At 29.2% G+C, this 18,332-nt stretch overlaps 2 protein-coding genes across 2 annotated transcripts; both read right to left on the minus strand.

Moving 5' to 3' along the window:
- Window positions 1–647: 647 nt before the first annotated feature.
- LOC143910794 (pickpocket protein 28-like) lies at window positions 648–3,538 on the minus strand. Its single transcript, XM_077429391.1, has 13 exons — window positions 3,333–3,538; window positions 2,964–3,093; window positions 2,772–2,890; window positions 2,586–2,682; window positions 2,358–2,509; window positions 2,157–2,268; window positions 1,979–2,071; window positions 1,753–1,892; window positions 1,534–1,664; window positions 1,340–1,399; window positions 1,063–1,267; window positions 801–974; window positions 648–720 (listed from the first exon to the last, which is right to left on the minus strand). Exons 1-13 carry the CDS (start codon window positions 3,536–3,538, stop codon window positions 648–650), a joined length of 1,692 nt encoding a protein of 563 aa, XP_077285517.1.
- Window positions 3,539–4,162: 624 nt separating this feature from the next.
- LOC143910795 (pickpocket protein 28-like) lies at window positions 4,163–10,227 on the minus strand. The gene is made up of 10 exons (XM_077429392.1): window positions 10,037–10,227; window positions 6,857–6,965; window positions 6,616–6,764; window positions 6,427–6,538; window positions 6,021–6,157; window positions 5,816–5,946; window positions 5,691–5,750; window positions 5,400–5,607; window positions 5,136–5,309; window positions 4,163–5,054 (listed from the first exon to the last, which is right to left on the minus strand). The coding sequence occupies exons 1-10, from the start codon at window positions 10,225–10,227 to the stop codon at window positions 4,982–4,984; spliced, it is 1,344 nt and encodes a 447-aa protein (XP_077285518.1). The 3' UTR covers window positions 4,163–4,981.
- Window positions 10,228–18,332: the final 8,105 nt, after the last annotated feature.

Genomic DNA, 18,332 nt, shown 5'->3' on the forward strand with positions numbered 1-18,332 from the left:
TTAAATATTTAGCACTACATACATACATAAATACAGAGTACATATAACAAATACAGAATACAATTAGTAATAAAAATAGAGGTCTACCCTCCTTGAAAAAAGGTGCGCAAAAGCAACAGTCAGTATAAGATCTGACATTTGATATGTGGGGATGGGCTGTTGTAAATTAAATGACCTAATTGTATATTTAATGAAGAATGTTTCGATTTGATTAATTGTTATTTAAGATGTCAAAATAAAATCATTTTACGTTTTTGAAAAATAAAAATACATGATCGTAGGTGCTGTCAACTTTGTGCAATTAACAAAACACATACAATAATTTATTATACATATATCCCAGATATTAATGAATTGGCGACCTAAATAAGCAGTTTCAACCTTCCGGAGTCTTTGGAACCATTTTAGTTGGTGATATTTTTCAAGAAACCCTAACTTTAGATAGTATTTCTCGAATATATACAATCTAATCACTTAATTTTAATTAAAAACATTCCTATGTCGTCTTGTCAATAACATTTTCAAGCTTTTCTGTGTCTGACACATATTAAGAAATCATTCAAGGAACCCTTCAATTCCCTTTATGGAACTCAAGTTTAAGAATGCTGATGTAAACAATTTACAGCCATGATAAAAAAATTCTTAAACTATTTCTTTGCTAAAGAATTTCGCAGTGTGTCTGTTTGAGTTATTTTCTTCCTTCTAAAATTGCATATTGGCCTAAAAACGAATTAAAAAAAAATAAAAATCATGTTTTTTTATAGCAAAATATATAATGTTAAGTCATTTTTTATATTTACTTGATTGTTAAAAAGTATATTATTTCAACGAGGCTCAAAAATGAGAATCCAAGAAAGAGACCCATGATACCACCACAATTTGCCAAGAAATCAGTAATACCGTACAGCTCTGACCTTCTGGACATGATAAATTCGGCGTCTTTAAAGAACATGCTGACCCGGGACAGACCAAACCTTAAACAATATAAATTTAACATATAAAATATGAGCCCTGCAACGTTTAAATATGTGTACATACATTTAAATATATATTTTATATTACTCCTTAATTCTTGGGGTGTCTTTTTTCTTTGCTTTGGCTAAATCCAACCAATGAAAATCAGACTGTGAGACTTCACTATCGTAAATGAGAGATGTGCAAGCAGGCAAGCAATCACATTTCATCAAATTTTCCAGGTTTTTAACTTGTTCCTTGTCTTTGCTCCGGACGGCTAATGCATATCTTAATTCCAGTTTTTGTAAATCATCTTCAAAGTTAATAAGAATGATGTATTTATATATTTAATTTATAAAATTGTATCACTTTAAACGCGAAATACCTTGGGCTTTCGACATACAAACTTTCTTCATTGAAGAACATACCGGTATAGATCTACTTCCTTAAAGTAAAATACGTAAATATTTATTGAAAAATATGAAATTTGTGTTATACATTTCGAGTGTGTTATACATTTACTTTTTACACCAGAAAAAAAATTATTTCAAAGGAAAATAATTAAAAATCAAACCATACGTGGCATCCAAAAAGCTACACATCCACATACTGAATCTGTGTAATTTGAAAGGCATTCAATTTGACAATTCTGCTGAGTATATACTTTGAAAAATTTCAGTTTTCTTTCGACCGTCATAAAGCATTTCCTCCTATCATTATTAAACCAATAATATAACTTACATCACAATATTTTTCATTTTCCAATTAATGGAAGTTTAAATTATCCAAAACAGTCACCTTTGAGGATCATATCCACGTAACCCTTTAGAAGTGATAATCATGTTGGGCTTTATTGCTGCTATCAAATCTTGCTGCAAAGGCACCATGAAGTATTGTTGAGATACCCTTGGAAAATCTGACGGTGCGTGTAAAGATATCTACAAGTATTTTTTTTTATTATTTTAAATTATTGAAAATAAATTGATGGTGTTTGGAATTAAGAAAGATATACAAAAATTATTACCTTAAATCCTTGTAAACTTGTTGCACAAAGATAGTCGATATCTTTATAGTACGTTTTAAGGACCACAGTCAGAGAACCGTCAGCTCCAGAAGTCTTAAAAGAAACATACATACATACTAACCATCTATTATAAATTCTACAAATTGTTTACTTAACAACGAATAAAAATTATTTATACAGTTCCTCTTTCTGGGTATGTGTTAGCAGATAAATTCCCAGGATAGCCCCGATCCATAGTCCAACCATCTGATTTTGTGCCATTTTCGAAACTGTGAAGGTCATTGTAGATTCTAAAAAAAAGATAATTTTTTAAAATCATACATTTATTTTTCAAACCATTGTATGATAGAATATTTGATTATTTTGACAGTCTATTAACACTTTTTTTCTGAAAAGTTCTTCAGCATCCAATATATTGAATGTGTAACATTGCCCGCTCTCGGTAAATACGGGTCTGAAGAGTTCTTTGCAATCAATATCTTTTTTTTTCCACTCGCATTTATTAAACATCTCATTAAAAGATTGACCAAACTGTAAATTTTAGTTAAAACATACTTTAAAATAAAAACACACAAATTGAAAGCTTTAGACCAAAAATGCTACCGACCTCTTTTAAATAATCTATAGTAGTACGATTTACAATATCGCTACCATTTTTCACAATATTTCTACACAATAATGAAGCGGCTTCCATTTTAAAATACCTGAAATAAATAAATAAATTCTTATGTTTATATAACTTATCGCATAGCTTTTCAAGTAAAAACTGGGAAACAAATTTATTTTTATATACTCTTCTTCTGTAAACGACACGTTTTTCTTAGTTCTAGTCTTGTGATAGGCATCAGTGTAATTAAAAACACTTTGACGCACTCTGGTTTCTGAACATATCGTTACTGCAGGAAAGGGTATCTATGTAAAATCGAATTGAAATATCAAAGTTTTATACATATGCTAGAATTAGACTAATTTAAAAATTATAAACCTGCCAAACTGGTGTTGAGGATTCAGCAAAGCTTACAATGACCGGACTTTGATACCATTTCAACCAGACTTTGGAAATCATGGTACCACAAGCTCCCATGCTCAAAAGTATCATAAGCAACCACCATAATCTAAATATTAAATGTGAATGTTAAAACTTATGATATAAAGCTAGATGTATGGTATAATGAGTTATCACTTATGAGAACTTTCAATACAATAGAAATGTCTTCAACAATAATCTTCAATTCTTCAGTTCTTGGTATTAATTTGTATGTAAAGGGTAAAAAAAATATTTTATGCAAAATGGAAAATAAATGTTGAAGTTCATTTACATACATATTGTCAAAGCTGTTTATAAAAGAATTACCGTTCAGTTTTAGTTCTTTTGGATATGCTCAAATATTGAAGACCATGGAGGCTGGTACAGGATGTGAAATCTTCAAAATTGGTAGAACAGAAATCTTCCTTCTGATCTTCTTCATTGTCTCCGTCTTCATCAAAGTTACTTTTACGACCTGGTGACTCAGTAACCTTAGTATTTTTATATTTTGAAGGACTTCCCTCAACAATCATCATGGATACTAAGATACATATGTAGATACTTGATAAAACTCAATCCTGAATCAGGAAACTTGGAAAAATGAACGATCTTGTATTGTCAGTTGTAACCGAAAGACTAGCAGGAGTTTGTGAATAATTCGCTTATATATTTGTATGTACATACAATTTTATGCTGGTGTGTTGTAAAGTAATTAAGCCACACTCCATTAGGCGTATTGAATCGTGCAAACAACAACCGTGTGATAAAAGCGTGTAATTAAATATTGGCAGCCAAAATGTTAACAGTCATGATCGTACCTGGAATATTGTATTAAATTCCCATTTAATTGAACCGATTGAATTTCGATCGAATCAATTATGGACTAAATATTTAAAATACCAATGATTTTGACTAGATGTTGTATTTTTGGGTTGAAATATAATAAAATTTGAGCTTATTGGATATCACGTTCGTGATAAGTGACTGTGAATTTGATACACCCCAATTAACTAAGTGATTCGTACAGAATGGTGCAAAACTATATTTCATCACGATTACATTAGAAAATGGAATACATACATACATTTAGAGATAAATAAAGAATGTAGATTGAAAATTTCCAATTTCAATTAAACCTTATATTCAGTATTATGTTTAAATTCTTTATTAACTGTAGGTACATATTAAATTTTACCAGTGGCGGCTCGTGCATATGGGCTGTGGGACTGCAGTCCCTCAGTACAGTAAAAATGCATGCTATTTTTATCGTTTCCATAGGGTGCGGGCTGCAGCCCTCCCAGTATAGTACATATGCATGCTATTTTTGTTTTCATTCGATCACCGGTTTAGTTAACGAGCTACTACAGCCTGATTTATCTCTTCAGCCCCACCAATACGAATTTTCACGAGCCGCTACTGAATTTTACATGTTGATTTAATTTTATTTTTGAATAATGTTATATTAATTTACTCAACACTTCTTACTATTTAACTATTGAAAAAATATGGATAATAATAAATTAAAATCAACAGTCTCTTATCTTAATTTGCATTTTTGATCTACATATGTATTTCTTCCATAAATAGAATGCTACTGAAGATATATAATATGTACATATGTATGTATGTACAGTGACACATAGAATATATTTACAAAATCATTACTGAAGTACTATTCCATGAAATTACATTTCTATTGATACAGATACATTTATCAAAATTATGAGTGGAACTATTTTTTTGAAATCCTTGACATCATAATACAAATAAATAACTTTTCAAATTATAATTAAAATAAATAGATTTTCATAAAATTATAAATGGCTATTGCCCCATTACATTTTAAAACATCAATTACTTTAACAATGTCATACTTATTATCTGATAAAAACAAATCTCGAAAATGATTCTTCAAATAACAAACGTAGATTGATGGGTTTCAACTAATTAGGAATATTATTTTTATAGACTAAACATTATTCATCTACATATTGTTTTGGCAACTGTTTCTTCTTAGAAGCCATTTCATCCATGTGATTGCATAGTGGTCTAAAAAAGAGAAACAGGAATGAAATTAAGCACGAAAACTTCAAAATATCGCATGAATATACATAAAAGCATTTATGCAACCTTATCGTTGAAAAATATAAGATTTCGATGAGACTCAATATGGAAAATCCTAAGAAAAGTCCCAATATTCCACCACAGTTTGCCAGAAAATCGGTGACCCCGTATAATGCCGATCTTTTCGACGGAATAAATTGAGCTTCTTTGAAAAATAGCCTCATTTTCGATATAGACATACTGAAATTTCAACAATTTAATGTTAGAATATACATATATGTACATATTGAATCAGTTAATTTGATATTTTGGTGAAAAATTCAGGCTTACTTTTGGAATTCATTTTTCTTCTGACCTAATGCTTTATACATATCTTCAAGTCTGAAATCGATTTGGGATACATCAGCGTCATAAGAAATCGAAGTACACGCCGGCATACAATTACACTGATTGATTGCATCCATCATTTTTCTTGATCTATCTTTATCGCCATCTTGACGTGCCAACATATATTTTATTTCGAGCTTCTCGAGATCCTCTTTAAATAAATCCTTATGTAGTAAAGAAAAAATAGCTTTCGCTTAGCATACATATTTATACATCAATTTTAAAACGAAATACCTTTAGCTTCTTCTACACAATCTGCTTTGTCTGTTGTACACACTGTCATATTTTCATCACCTAAAATTTTCACTTTCATTATGATATGGAACTGTAAACAGGTCATTAGATTAAATTATGCTTACGTAGCATCCAAAAACTGACACAGTTGCAAATCTCCATGGTATAATTTGAAAGACACTCCCATTCGCAATTTTTTTGCGAGTAAAATTTGAAATATTTTAATTTTCTCTCGTCATTCATGAAACATTGCCTTCTGAAAACTCACAATAAATACTTTAATATGCTCCTTCAACGTAAACGAACGTGATTAAAAATATGTTTATGAACCTAGATGAATCATAATCGATGAGTCCCGCTGATGTTATCATATTGGGTTTGATTGTGACTATCAATTCTTGTTTGAGGGGCAACATAAAGAATTGTTGAGACATTCTGGGGAAATCTGATGGAGAATGGAGAGATACCTACAAAAACCATGTGATTACACAAGTTAAATGATTGATTTCGCACTTCATTTTTTAAAATTAAATTTTATGAAAACGCACTCTGTATCCTTGCATTGTTCCCGCGCATATGAAATCCAAGTCATATTCAAAAACACCTAATGTCACGTGCAGGCCAGCTCCAACATTTGGACTCTGCAAATCGCGTACATGCGACGAGAACTTATCAGATGATCGTTATAAAGTCAGGGAACATAAAATATATAAATAAAGAGACATCCAAAAAATACCGATCCTCTTTCCGGATACGCATCGAGTGTTGAATCGGTAGAATAGCCCGATTCTAAACTCCAACCACTAGATTTTTTCCTGTTCTCAATGTCGTATTCGTTGTATTGTACACTGAAATTCAAATTGAATTTTATATAAAGATAGCTTTTATGTATAATCATGCTGATGTGTAATAATGACATACTTACACGTTTTCTCTAAAGAGTTCTTTGGAATCTAAAAGATTAAAAGAAAAACAAAATCCCTTATCTGTCGTTACGGGTACGAAATGATTTTGACAATGGAGTGGTTTTCTCTTCCACAAACAATCAAGGAACATCGTATTATTAGGACCTGCCTTAATTATATGTACATATGTATTAATTAATTCGGTATAATATGTGTGTATATATTATTTTATAATATATTAAATTAGCGTAATTAATTTACCTCTCTAAGAAAATCTATAGAAAAGTCAGTGAAGTTATAATCAGTTTCTGTATAAACATCTACAACCTGATTATCGCAAGTTTGAGATATTGACGACATTTTCAGAATTCTGAAAAATATATAAAATATATATGTTATAATTAAAATTATACCTAGTATTTCTGGCTAGAAGATCAAACTGGGGATAGAAAATACCTATACAGGGTTCATGTGTTTGTACGTATGTATGTATGTACATATATACATACGAATATAACTATATATACATAAATATCAATACCGGTGCTACCGAAACCGCTTCTAATGGTTTTTGTTTCGGTACAACCGGTAATACAGAATAGACTACCAGTATTATCGAAATATATTATTTTCAATTTTATGTTAGTTGAATTGATTTGAATTCAGAAGAAAACGTTGTAGCCGCCAGTTTGTATGGATCAGCCGAAGATTGATTCATCACCAGAGATCGGTGGACAAGTTGCTTTTGCCCACAAAAAATGGTTCACTATTTTCAATTACTATTGTCCTACAAAGCAAGAGAGCAAAAAAAAAGGTTGACAATAGCGAACCATTTTTTGTAGGCAAAAGCAACTTGTCCGCCGATCACTGGTTATCACTAGAGGTAGGATAGTCACAGTGCTATCCATTGTTCGGCAAACCTTTAACAATGCATTTACAATCTTTGAACAATACACGGCCCCCTCAGGCTCCGGTGACTAGTTATCACTCGAATTTTTTATGACCTGCTATACAAAGGAGCCGCTAAGTGTATCATAAATTTAAAATGAAAGATAAAGACCTGAAACTATTTCTGAATACATATGTAAATAAGCAAAAGCGCCGAGAGAAAATTCGGGCCCAGAGGAAAATTTAATTTAGTAACCAAAAAAAAGGGAATGATTAAATAAATGTGCTTTTATTAAACAAATATAATATTTTTTTCTGTTTAATGCGAATTTCATCGACGAATGCGTCATATTTAGGCAGACGGGAAAAGTAGCCAGACACTATGAATTAATACTATCTTTTCACCCCCCCCCCCCCCTCTTCTCGGCCCCGATACAATTTATTGATAAACATATAACAATTAGAAGCTGTTCAAATTTTTTTGGAAAACTTTTTTTTCCCTTGACAGTTAATTCAATACATATAGAATATTTAAAAATTAAAACCATCCCTTTCACACGAAAATTCTTCAAAGCAATGAGCACGCAATTTATTTACTTTTTTTTACACTAGCTGATCGATAATTTGTGCGGTTTAGAAGGACTCAACACATGACATATTTTGTAATTAAGAAAGTAATTAAAGTAATTGCTTAAAATAAATTAATGATCAACCGTCAATTAACCTACATTTAATTAATTACTATTTTATAGGTAATTAATACAATTTCATTGGCCTTATTTTTTAAATAAATAAATACGGATATACGTACATATGTGCATACATACATATGTATATGTACATATATCCAGTGATGTCACCCCAATTTTGGAACAATGGGTTTCCAAATTTTTTTCAATTTATACATGTTTATATATTTCAAAACAAGGTCTTTTCTCTTTACCTGCTATGTAATCGATTGTGACCTTTTTGAAGTTGTAACCGTCCAAAACAATTTTCAAGATTTGTATAATTTTTGACAAAAATTGTATGAATTTTTAAATTTCTGACGGGTTTCCGGAAACTTTTGATTTTTAACAACGGGTTTCCGGAAAACCATGGAAACCATTAGGGTGACATCAATGTCGGTAGGTATAGCGGTGCTACCAATTGCGAGAATTTTTTTGGCGATAGTACCGGTAAGTTTAAGAAAAACAAACTTTCGAAGTGAGGAAATGCTAATATCGAATAAATCTAAATCTTTAATTGAAATACTTACTGTATAATTTAATACTGTATTACAAATTCAAAACAAATCCAAGTATCAAGCTTAACTCACTCTTCATATGTAGCATTCGGTGACACATTGCGAAATGCGGCTATCGATTTAAAAACAGATTGTCGAATTTTCGTCTCCGAACATATAGTGACAGCTGGAAACGGAATCTGAAATATTCAAAATCGCTAAATTTCCGAATGAAAATAGGTGAGAAATAGGACATCTAATCCCGGGATCCCGGCATTTTCTGGTACCTTAATCCCGTTGCTGAAACTAGTCTGAATACCGGGATTACGGTGCTGACAAAAAAATTTATTTAAAAATATTATTTTTACAAAAATAATCCGCTCTATAATATAATGTTGTTTTTAATACGGATTTTTGAGAATCGTTGTGTTTCAACCATTTGTCTGTATACGTATTCTGGACGCATGCACTCTTCACTCAAATGCACACAAAAATATTATGAATGATTTTGTGCCGAACAAATATTGCAGCATATATGTATTGAACAATACGCAAAAGAAATTCAATTAAAAATTGACGTCAAAACTCGATGGAACAGCGTGTTTTTAAATAAGTTATAAATTGTATTTTAAAGTCATCGATTGATGTGAATTCACTTGTTTCATTTGAAGAGAATTAATTTGAATTGATTCATGATTTGGTGAAAACGCTAGAATATATTAATTATAATATTTAATTATAATATTAATATATTAATTATAATAATAATAATTAAATTCAGTACTATATAATAAAAATAACAAATATAATAATATATATATATATATATATACATAAATACTGTATATTGTATTTTTTTTCGTTTTATTTTGTTATTTATACTTGTGTTTTTTTATATATTATTATTACTAATATTTTAAGTCTATTTGTTTTTACGTGCATTTTTTTTAAATAAATACAAAAAACTACAATTGAAAAAAAAATGTTTTATTATACATTTAATTTTTACCGGTGCTGAAAAAACCTACCAGGATTGGATGCCCTAGTGCGAAACCACATTGATCGATACCTGCCATACGGGTGTTGAAGTTTCAGCGAACGTAACAATCACGGGATTCTGTTGCCATTTGATCCATAGATTATTTATTAGGAAACCACCAGTGATCACACTCAGAACTATCATACAAATCCACCACGCTCTGAAATTTCCACTCTCTAGTTAAAATAGGTACTCTATACCTGTTGTATGATTTTAATTAAATTTATTCAATGTTTGACAGTACATACATATAGTTTTTATCTACATAATAGGTACAGTGCTCAATTACCTTTCAAATGGGGATCTCTTATTTTCTCCCAAGTACTGAAATCCATGTAAGCTGGTACAATACGCGAAATCCTTAAAATTATTACCGCAAAATTGCGCTTTTGAACCGCTACCCGGAGTTTTGTCGGTGTGGTCATCTGTGAGAACTTCAATTTTGTGGTCTCGCAATGGGTTATCATGATGAGAAGTCATCACAACTTTTCTTTCTAAGGCAAAAAGGCGAATTTCCAGTTTGGAGCAACTTGGTACACTGCCGAGACTAACAAAACTATTTTAGTTACTTTCAACGAATGGCCTGGCACTGAAATATTGCTGATAATTTTTCACTATATATATAGATTATTGACCTTCGTGAAAACATGTGTGATGGAATATTTAATTTAATTACAATATGCGAAGAGGTAAAGAAATAGGGCATGCATTAAAACCGGTTTACCGGTAACCAGAGCCGTAGCGATGTTTTTGGCGCCCTTGGCAAAAATCAAATTTGGCGCCCCTTTAATATTTTTTCATTACATTTAAATAATTTATTTCATTTAAAAAATACACATTTATTGAAATATTTAAACTAAACATTTTAAAATAAAATTACAAAAAAAAACAGCTATTATTTATATAATAAATGTCCCACATGACAATTTCGCAATAAATATCATATTATAAAAGGAATCAGTGCACTTAAAACACAATAAAAATTTCGAGATTTTTATTTTTTTGTCGTTTGTTTATCATTTATTTTAATTTTTATAAATGGTTATTTCAAATAATTTTTTCTTTATCTAAAACCATATAGCTGTCTTGACCGGTAACCAATAACATTTTTAACAACTTAACTATTAATTATTACAGATACAAAACACTAACGAATTTTCCGTGAATTTGGCGTTAGCAAAGTCTGTTATTCTATTATCAAAATTTATATTACTTGCTAATTCAATTGCTATTGTTATATATTTTTTATAATATTATTCTTAGATATTTTTTATAATTCAATTTAGTGCAATGTTCAGTAACTTTTACATAAACTATTTTCTCGAAAATTCCTAAAATCATTATCGAGCCCCTGAATTAATAACGATTATCTCTAAATATCCTGTTCTTTCTGCTGAAGTGCAATATTAACCTTATTCTATTTATCAAGTATGAAATTCTACAGATTTAAAAATTCAAGAAACTTATAATTGTACATTTGAAATGTGAATGTGAATTCGTATTTTATAATCTTTAAAACTGAAAGTATGTGTACATATGTCCTCATACTGATCGTGAACTGCTTCCATTGGGTTCGATTTTGAACACCATCTCGTATCCGAATTTTATTTTTAAATTTATTTAAAAAATATATAATAAAACAGGCGTGGGGAGCCTTTGGCACCCCTCATAAAAAGACCATAAAAAAAGTAAACAGCATAAAGATGGCGATTCTAATAGTGAATTTATATTTGTTTTATTATTAAATTTATTTGAATCGGAAAAAAAAATCGACTCGTCATAGAAATTTTGACTTGTTTTCGAAATTCCCAACCAACAATACTTACATAAAAAGTCTCTTTGGAAATTACATATATATTAGATAGGGCACGGTATATCAAGGCTTTTTGTTTTTTTTCAAATCTTCTTTTATTTATTATGCTAATTTTTTTATGGAACTCAGTTTTTCTGTAATTTTTTAAATGGTTTTTATCAATTCTTGGTCCATAATTATTTCTAAATTGTTGGTGTTAATTTCAATTTCTTCTGTCAGTAGAGTCAGTAGAGTTAGTGCTTTCTGAGACTTATCTTTTTTCCATCAGTTCAATTGCATATGATATAATTTCAGATTTTGAAGCATATTTAAAAAATTCGTCTGATTTTGGAATAATTTATTTAGGTAAATTAGTAATATTATGACCGTCTTATTACGTCTTTCATTCGTCTGTTTTCTATTTTCGGGAAGAATTCTGAGAATCGGCACGTGGCATTCAACCAACGAATATATGTACATGTGTACTTGAACAAGCATGATGTTAAATACGGTGCATACATTTGTGTATACGGTTATGATATTATATTTATTTATTTATTTTTAATACAAAAGCATACCACAGTGTCTTCACAGGTCACCCCAATATGACACTGTGGCCAGAAAACACATACAAATTTACATGTTTTGTAAGATCGCGAAATATAACTTGTTTATGAAATGTTTTAAAAAAATATTTTTTTTGCAAAATATATACACGAATAGTTGATGAAATATTCGAATAAAGAATGACTGAAAAATCAGACGAATAATTCGAATACTCGAATATTCGAATATTCGATTGGGATCCCTAGATGGGACAAAGGATTGAGAATACTTAAGTTTATGCCTAATAGTATGCTGATAGTGGTGTCACCCCAATTTTAGAACAACTGGTTTCCATTTTTTTTTTCAATTTATACACATAATTTTTTTTTCGTCCAAGGCACTAATTTTGTGAAAATTTAAATTAAAATCAGTATGAATTTCAATTTTTACGTAATAGTGACTTTTTTAGTTTTTTTTTAATAGTGAATGATGAATTTTTTTCTTGTATTTATATTACTTAAATGTTATAATATTTCAAATGATTATTTGTATAAATCCACTAGCTGATAAATTTGAATTCAATAGTCTACATAATTTAATTTTTTTACGTTGCTAATTTTAATTTTTGACATAATTCAAGTAAGTGTTCGCAGTCTTCCAAAGAGCTCGAAATTTTAAAATCTAAAAACTCTAAAGTAAAATGAATTTTAAAAACAGAAAATTATACCATATATAAAAGAACCTTTAGAAGTATAAAAACACGCAAATATATGTACTTCTGTAAAAACGGGTTTCCAGAAATTTTTATTTTTGACAACGGGTTTCCGGAAACCTATTGAAACCATTAGGGTGACAACACTGCTGTGTACATGAACAAACTAGTTCGTTTGTCGATTAATCCTTTTGTGTACACTATAACTGGACAGATTGGTTCGTGTATGAACAAACTTGGTCATAAACGAAATATTAAATTGTAAATAGGTTTTTGAGCTGTTTTTCCTATTATGCTGTACTACATTAGAATAATATAATACTACAATTACTAACAAAATTTAATTAAAATAGTAAATGGTCAGTAGTTTAGTAGCTATTAAAATATATATATATATATATATATATATATATATATATATATATATATATATATATATATATATATATAAGATGTATTGTGAACATAATTTCGTAATAATAAAAAGCATTTGAAAATCAAAAAATACACGAAATGTTCGTGAACGAACGAAACTTACACTTGGACTGAAATCTATGTACCCACAGTGATAGTGATTGTCAGCTTGTCAAGAAAAAAATATTTTTTCCAAAGTTAGGTAATTTTATAATATAGAATAGTTTTAAAATGTTCTTTATTATACATACAAAATATTTATATGAATATTTTATAATAGATTATATTTCATTTTTAAATTAAACATTGGTTGAAGAGAAATTTCCAAGGAAGGAAATAAGATACATGTAAAAAGGAAATTTGTATTTATATCACGCATATTATTACAGCTGTTAGTTCATAATTTAAGAAACCATACGTAGTTTATCAAATAATTTAAAACTGCAAAAATTGTGATACTTATAATGTTGATGCTGCACGAAAGCGTCATGCATCTCATTTAATGAACTGTAATATAATTTAATCTTTGTAATATAAAGAAGCTCGAAGAAAAAAAATTGTTATACCTTTAATCAAAATTTAATATTTTTAATTTTATTTTCCCTGATTTAGCTTTCAGATCAAGGAAGTTCCCAACACTGTTCTAAACAAACAACTCTTATTTTGCATTAATGTATCAGCAAAATTATTTTTTTGATATCATTGTAAAAATTGACATATGTACATGTTTAGGTAGCTTTATATTTAAAATCCTTTCATATGACGACATATTGAATAAACGGTTAATCGATTTATCCTCTTAAATACTCGTTCTTAATTTACAGATTTTTTCTTCTTAGCGGTTACATCGTCATTTTATTAGACAATGGCATATAAAAACAAAAATGCTATAACAATCTTATAATAGAACACAAATATTAATTAATTAATTAATTAACATAACATAACATAATATTAAGATTTAGATGAGACTCAATATGGGAAATCCTAAGAAAAGTCCTAATATTCCACCACAGTTTGCCAAAAAATCGGTGACGCCTTTTTTTCCATTGAGATAAATTGGGCTTCATTGAAAAATAATCTCATTTCCTACAAAGATATACTAAAAATGCAACAATAATCATTAAACAATTTAGTATATGTAATTTATATAATTTAAGTAGATTTAAAAGCTATTCACTAACTCTTCGGAAAAATTCTTATCGCCGAATGCGTTAAGCACGTCTTGAATTTTACAATAATTTTGGGATACTTCAACATCATAAGAGATTGACGTACATGATGACATGCAATTGCACTGATTTATTAGAAACTTACCTTTTTTTGATTTATCGGAATATTTCTCAATCATCGAATATTTGACTTCAACTTTTTCTATTATTTATTTAAATGGCAATGCAGAAAAAAATACTTTAAAGTAAACAATAAATGACGTAAACAATTTTAAAATATATGTACCTTTTACGGTTTCTATACAATGTATTTTATCAGTGGTACAAAACTTCCATGTTTTCATCACCTGAAATTATTCATTTCATAATCATTTAAAACTGCAAACAATAATTGATTATTATATTTAATCAAGCTTACGTGGCATCCAAAAAGAGACGCAATTGCAAAATTGCATAGAGTAATTTGATAAGCATTCCCATTCGCAATTTTTCTGTGAATAGATTTTAAAGTATTTTAAATGTCTTTCATCAGTCATGAAACAGTGCCTTCTGAAATCAAAAATTAACATTTCAAAATATGTTCTTTAAACGCGAATCATATTAAGCTTTTTTTTCAGTTTTAATATATGATGAATTTACTGTTTTGAATCATATTCGATGAGTCTTGGCGATGTTGTTGCTCATTATAATAGTCACAATTAAACTCAATATCTTGCTTAAGTGGCAACATGAAAAATTGTTGAGACATCCGTGGAAAATCTGATGGAGGATGAACCGATACCTTTAAATTGCATTTTTTAATATCAAATGTTGTTGATAATTACTTTTATTAATGTAATCAAAAAAGTACTCTGTATCCTTGTATTGTCCCAGAGCATACGAAATCCAAATCTAAATTGTAGGTCGCTACTTGTATTAGCAAACTAGATTCAGAATTCGGGCTCTAAAAAAGAAATAAATTTGACGACAGTTTGAATGAAGATGTAAATACAATAAGATGATATTTAATGTAAACAGTAACAATCCTCTTTCTGGATATCTATCTAAAAAAGAATCTTCAGGATAGCCTATTTCTATGTATGTAAATATATTTCAACCATCTGACACTTTCCTTTCGGCAATGTCGTACTCATCATTGAAAACGTTGTAATTTATAAATTTTATACAATTTTTGCAGCATTAGACAAAGACTAGAGCCTATTTATAATAAAAATTCATAACCAACGAATGGAAATAGTACTCAAACATTTTCTCTAAAAAGTTGTTTAGAGTCTAAGAGATTGAAAAAATAACAAAATCTTTTATCAGTCATTACGGTAAGGAAATACTGTCGATACGGAATACCGTCGCGGTTTCGGAAACTGGAACACTTGTGATTTTACGATTTTTGGGCAATAAAAATATTGTCCCTTTAGGTGTGTGGTTTTTAACGATCGGGTCTTTTAAATATGATTGTTTTCTACGATTTGAGTTCAGTTTAGTGTGAATTTTCGAGATGTACGGATCGAAATCGTTGAAAATAAAAATACCATGCAATAATAGACTCAACTATCATTGGAGGAGAATATAAAAATCGCGGCTTTGGCAGACTCTGGACATTCATTGCGATCAATTTATCAACAAATGGGACGTTATGTATATACTGTGTCAAGAATAATGAAAAAGAAAAAGGATTCTGGAACTTTTGCTCGTAAGAAGGGGACAGGACCGAAAAGATGCACATCCGAGAGACAAGATAACTCTATTATCTTTACGGCAACGGTTCAACGGCACTTTGATATAATCTACCATTTTAATGACTTTGGGTGTTTATTTTATTTAAGATCACTGAAATTTCACGCAAAATCACATTTTTCTATGGTGTTCCGGTTTCCGAAACCGCGACTGTATAATTTCAAAAGAGACTTTGTATGTAAGGTTTAAAGGTTGGTTGGGAGCATCGAAAACAAATCAAAGTTTTTGCGAAGACGACATCGATATCGTCGATTATTATTTTTTTTTCGATTCAAATAAATTTAATAAAAAAACAAATGAATGTTTACTATTAGATTGTTTTACCATGTTTAAGCTGTTTATATTACAAATACCGAGCCAAGCCGGGTAAAACCACTAGTCATTTATAATTGGTAAAAATACGAAAATAAATATAATAGTTGACCTTTAAAATAATGATCTATTGCTTTCTCTTAAGTATTGAAATCCGTGTAAGCTGGTACGAGAAGTGAAATCTTTAAAATTAACCCAGCAGAATTTCATTCTGGATCTGCTCCCATGTGATCCATCGTCGAGATTGTCAGCATAAACATCTATTTTGTGGTCTCTTAAATGGTGTGTTACTCTGGGGAGTTATCACAACCCGTCGATTTGAGAAAGGCGTATTTTCAGTGCGAAATAACTTTGTATACTGACATGAGGTGGGAAAAAAAACACATAAATAACCATTTCAGTAATTTCACACTATTGAATATTGCCCATCATTTTTCACTTTTATAAGTAGATTCGTGTAAATTGGAAAATGTGTTAATTGGATTGGAATTATGAAATGATATATGAATACCTACGTTTACTATTTTAATCATTAAAAATTACTTCCGAGAGAGTGGGTAATAATTTACGTGTGACATGCTAGTAATAAATCTCTCAGGAATATGAGACACGCCTAAATTGAAATGTATTAATATCTACATACATACATATTTTAACATTTTACTCGTTCATAAAGTAAAATTGTTTTGCATCAATTAATACAGAACTTTCTAATTTGTATTAAATATCAAAAGTATGTATATACATATACGTAAGTGCGCTCCATATCGCAAAATGGACCTGTATAGATAAATATCATATTATATATTATATTAATTAAACAAGATTTTAAAACTTAAGAGATTTCGTTTGAGGTTTTTTGTTTAAAAAAAAAGTACAAATTTATTAACTGAAATAATTTCAAAAATTATTCTCGAATTTTTATATCATACAATTTATAGATTAAATTGTTAACTGGGAAATATCATCTGTTTTATGTTCTAACAATCAATAGGGATTCAAAAATTTGTTCAATTTGTCTAATTTAATACAATGGAATATAAAATTTTCGACCAAATTCACAAAATTATTGAATGAATTACTATTTTGAATTTTACTACTTCTTCTTCTTCTCTACTTCAGCTATTTCATTCATGTGATATATTGCTTTCTCTTTAGTATTGAAATTCACGTAAACTGTTTTGAAAGGTGAAATCCTTAAAATTATTACACCGACATTCCTTTTTTTGATCTTTGACCATTTCGCAAAGACCTGTCAGTATGAAAATTCATTATAATTTCTCAGTAAAATATAAATTTGCTCCCTTAAGAGTAAGCTCAAAACGAAACACTCTGATCATAAAAATGATTTCAGTCAACATTCGACGGCGAAGTAGCACTGAAAAAAAATTACATTAATTTTTCATTATATACATATCCAAATTAATGTCTTCTGTGTAAATGACCATGTTGAAAATTATTAATTTATTTCAGTCATCAATAGAACTATCATAAATACATATATGTACGTACATACATACATACATATATTAAGTATAACTTGCTCGTGATAAATTCCAGAGGGGATTACTTCACACACCTTAGTTGTAAATTACGCGATATAGTTTACACGACTAATTTCAATGTAAGCATTTAATTATTAAAAGTACCGTTTGAATATATTATATATATTTGGGAGTGGCTAAAATAAAATCAGCTTTGAAAATTAAATGTAATATATTTGATAATCAATTATAAAATATAAAATGTGTCATTAAGTAATGACGTTGGAAGTACATATGAAATTTACTAACTAGTAAAGTTCTGAGAAAAGCCAAAATCGATCGTAGGTATAATACACACATAAATACATAGATAATATTATAACATAAATGGATTATATGTTCAGATGCACAAATTAAAA

This window comes from Arctopsyche grandis, chromosome 4 (assembly GCF_051622035.1).
Source record: "Arctopsyche grandis isolate Sample6627 chromosome 4, ASM5162203v2, whole genome shotgun sequence".
Taxonomy (NCBI): Eukaryota; Metazoa; Arthropoda; class Insecta; order Trichoptera; family Hydropsychidae; genus Arctopsyche; species Arctopsyche grandis.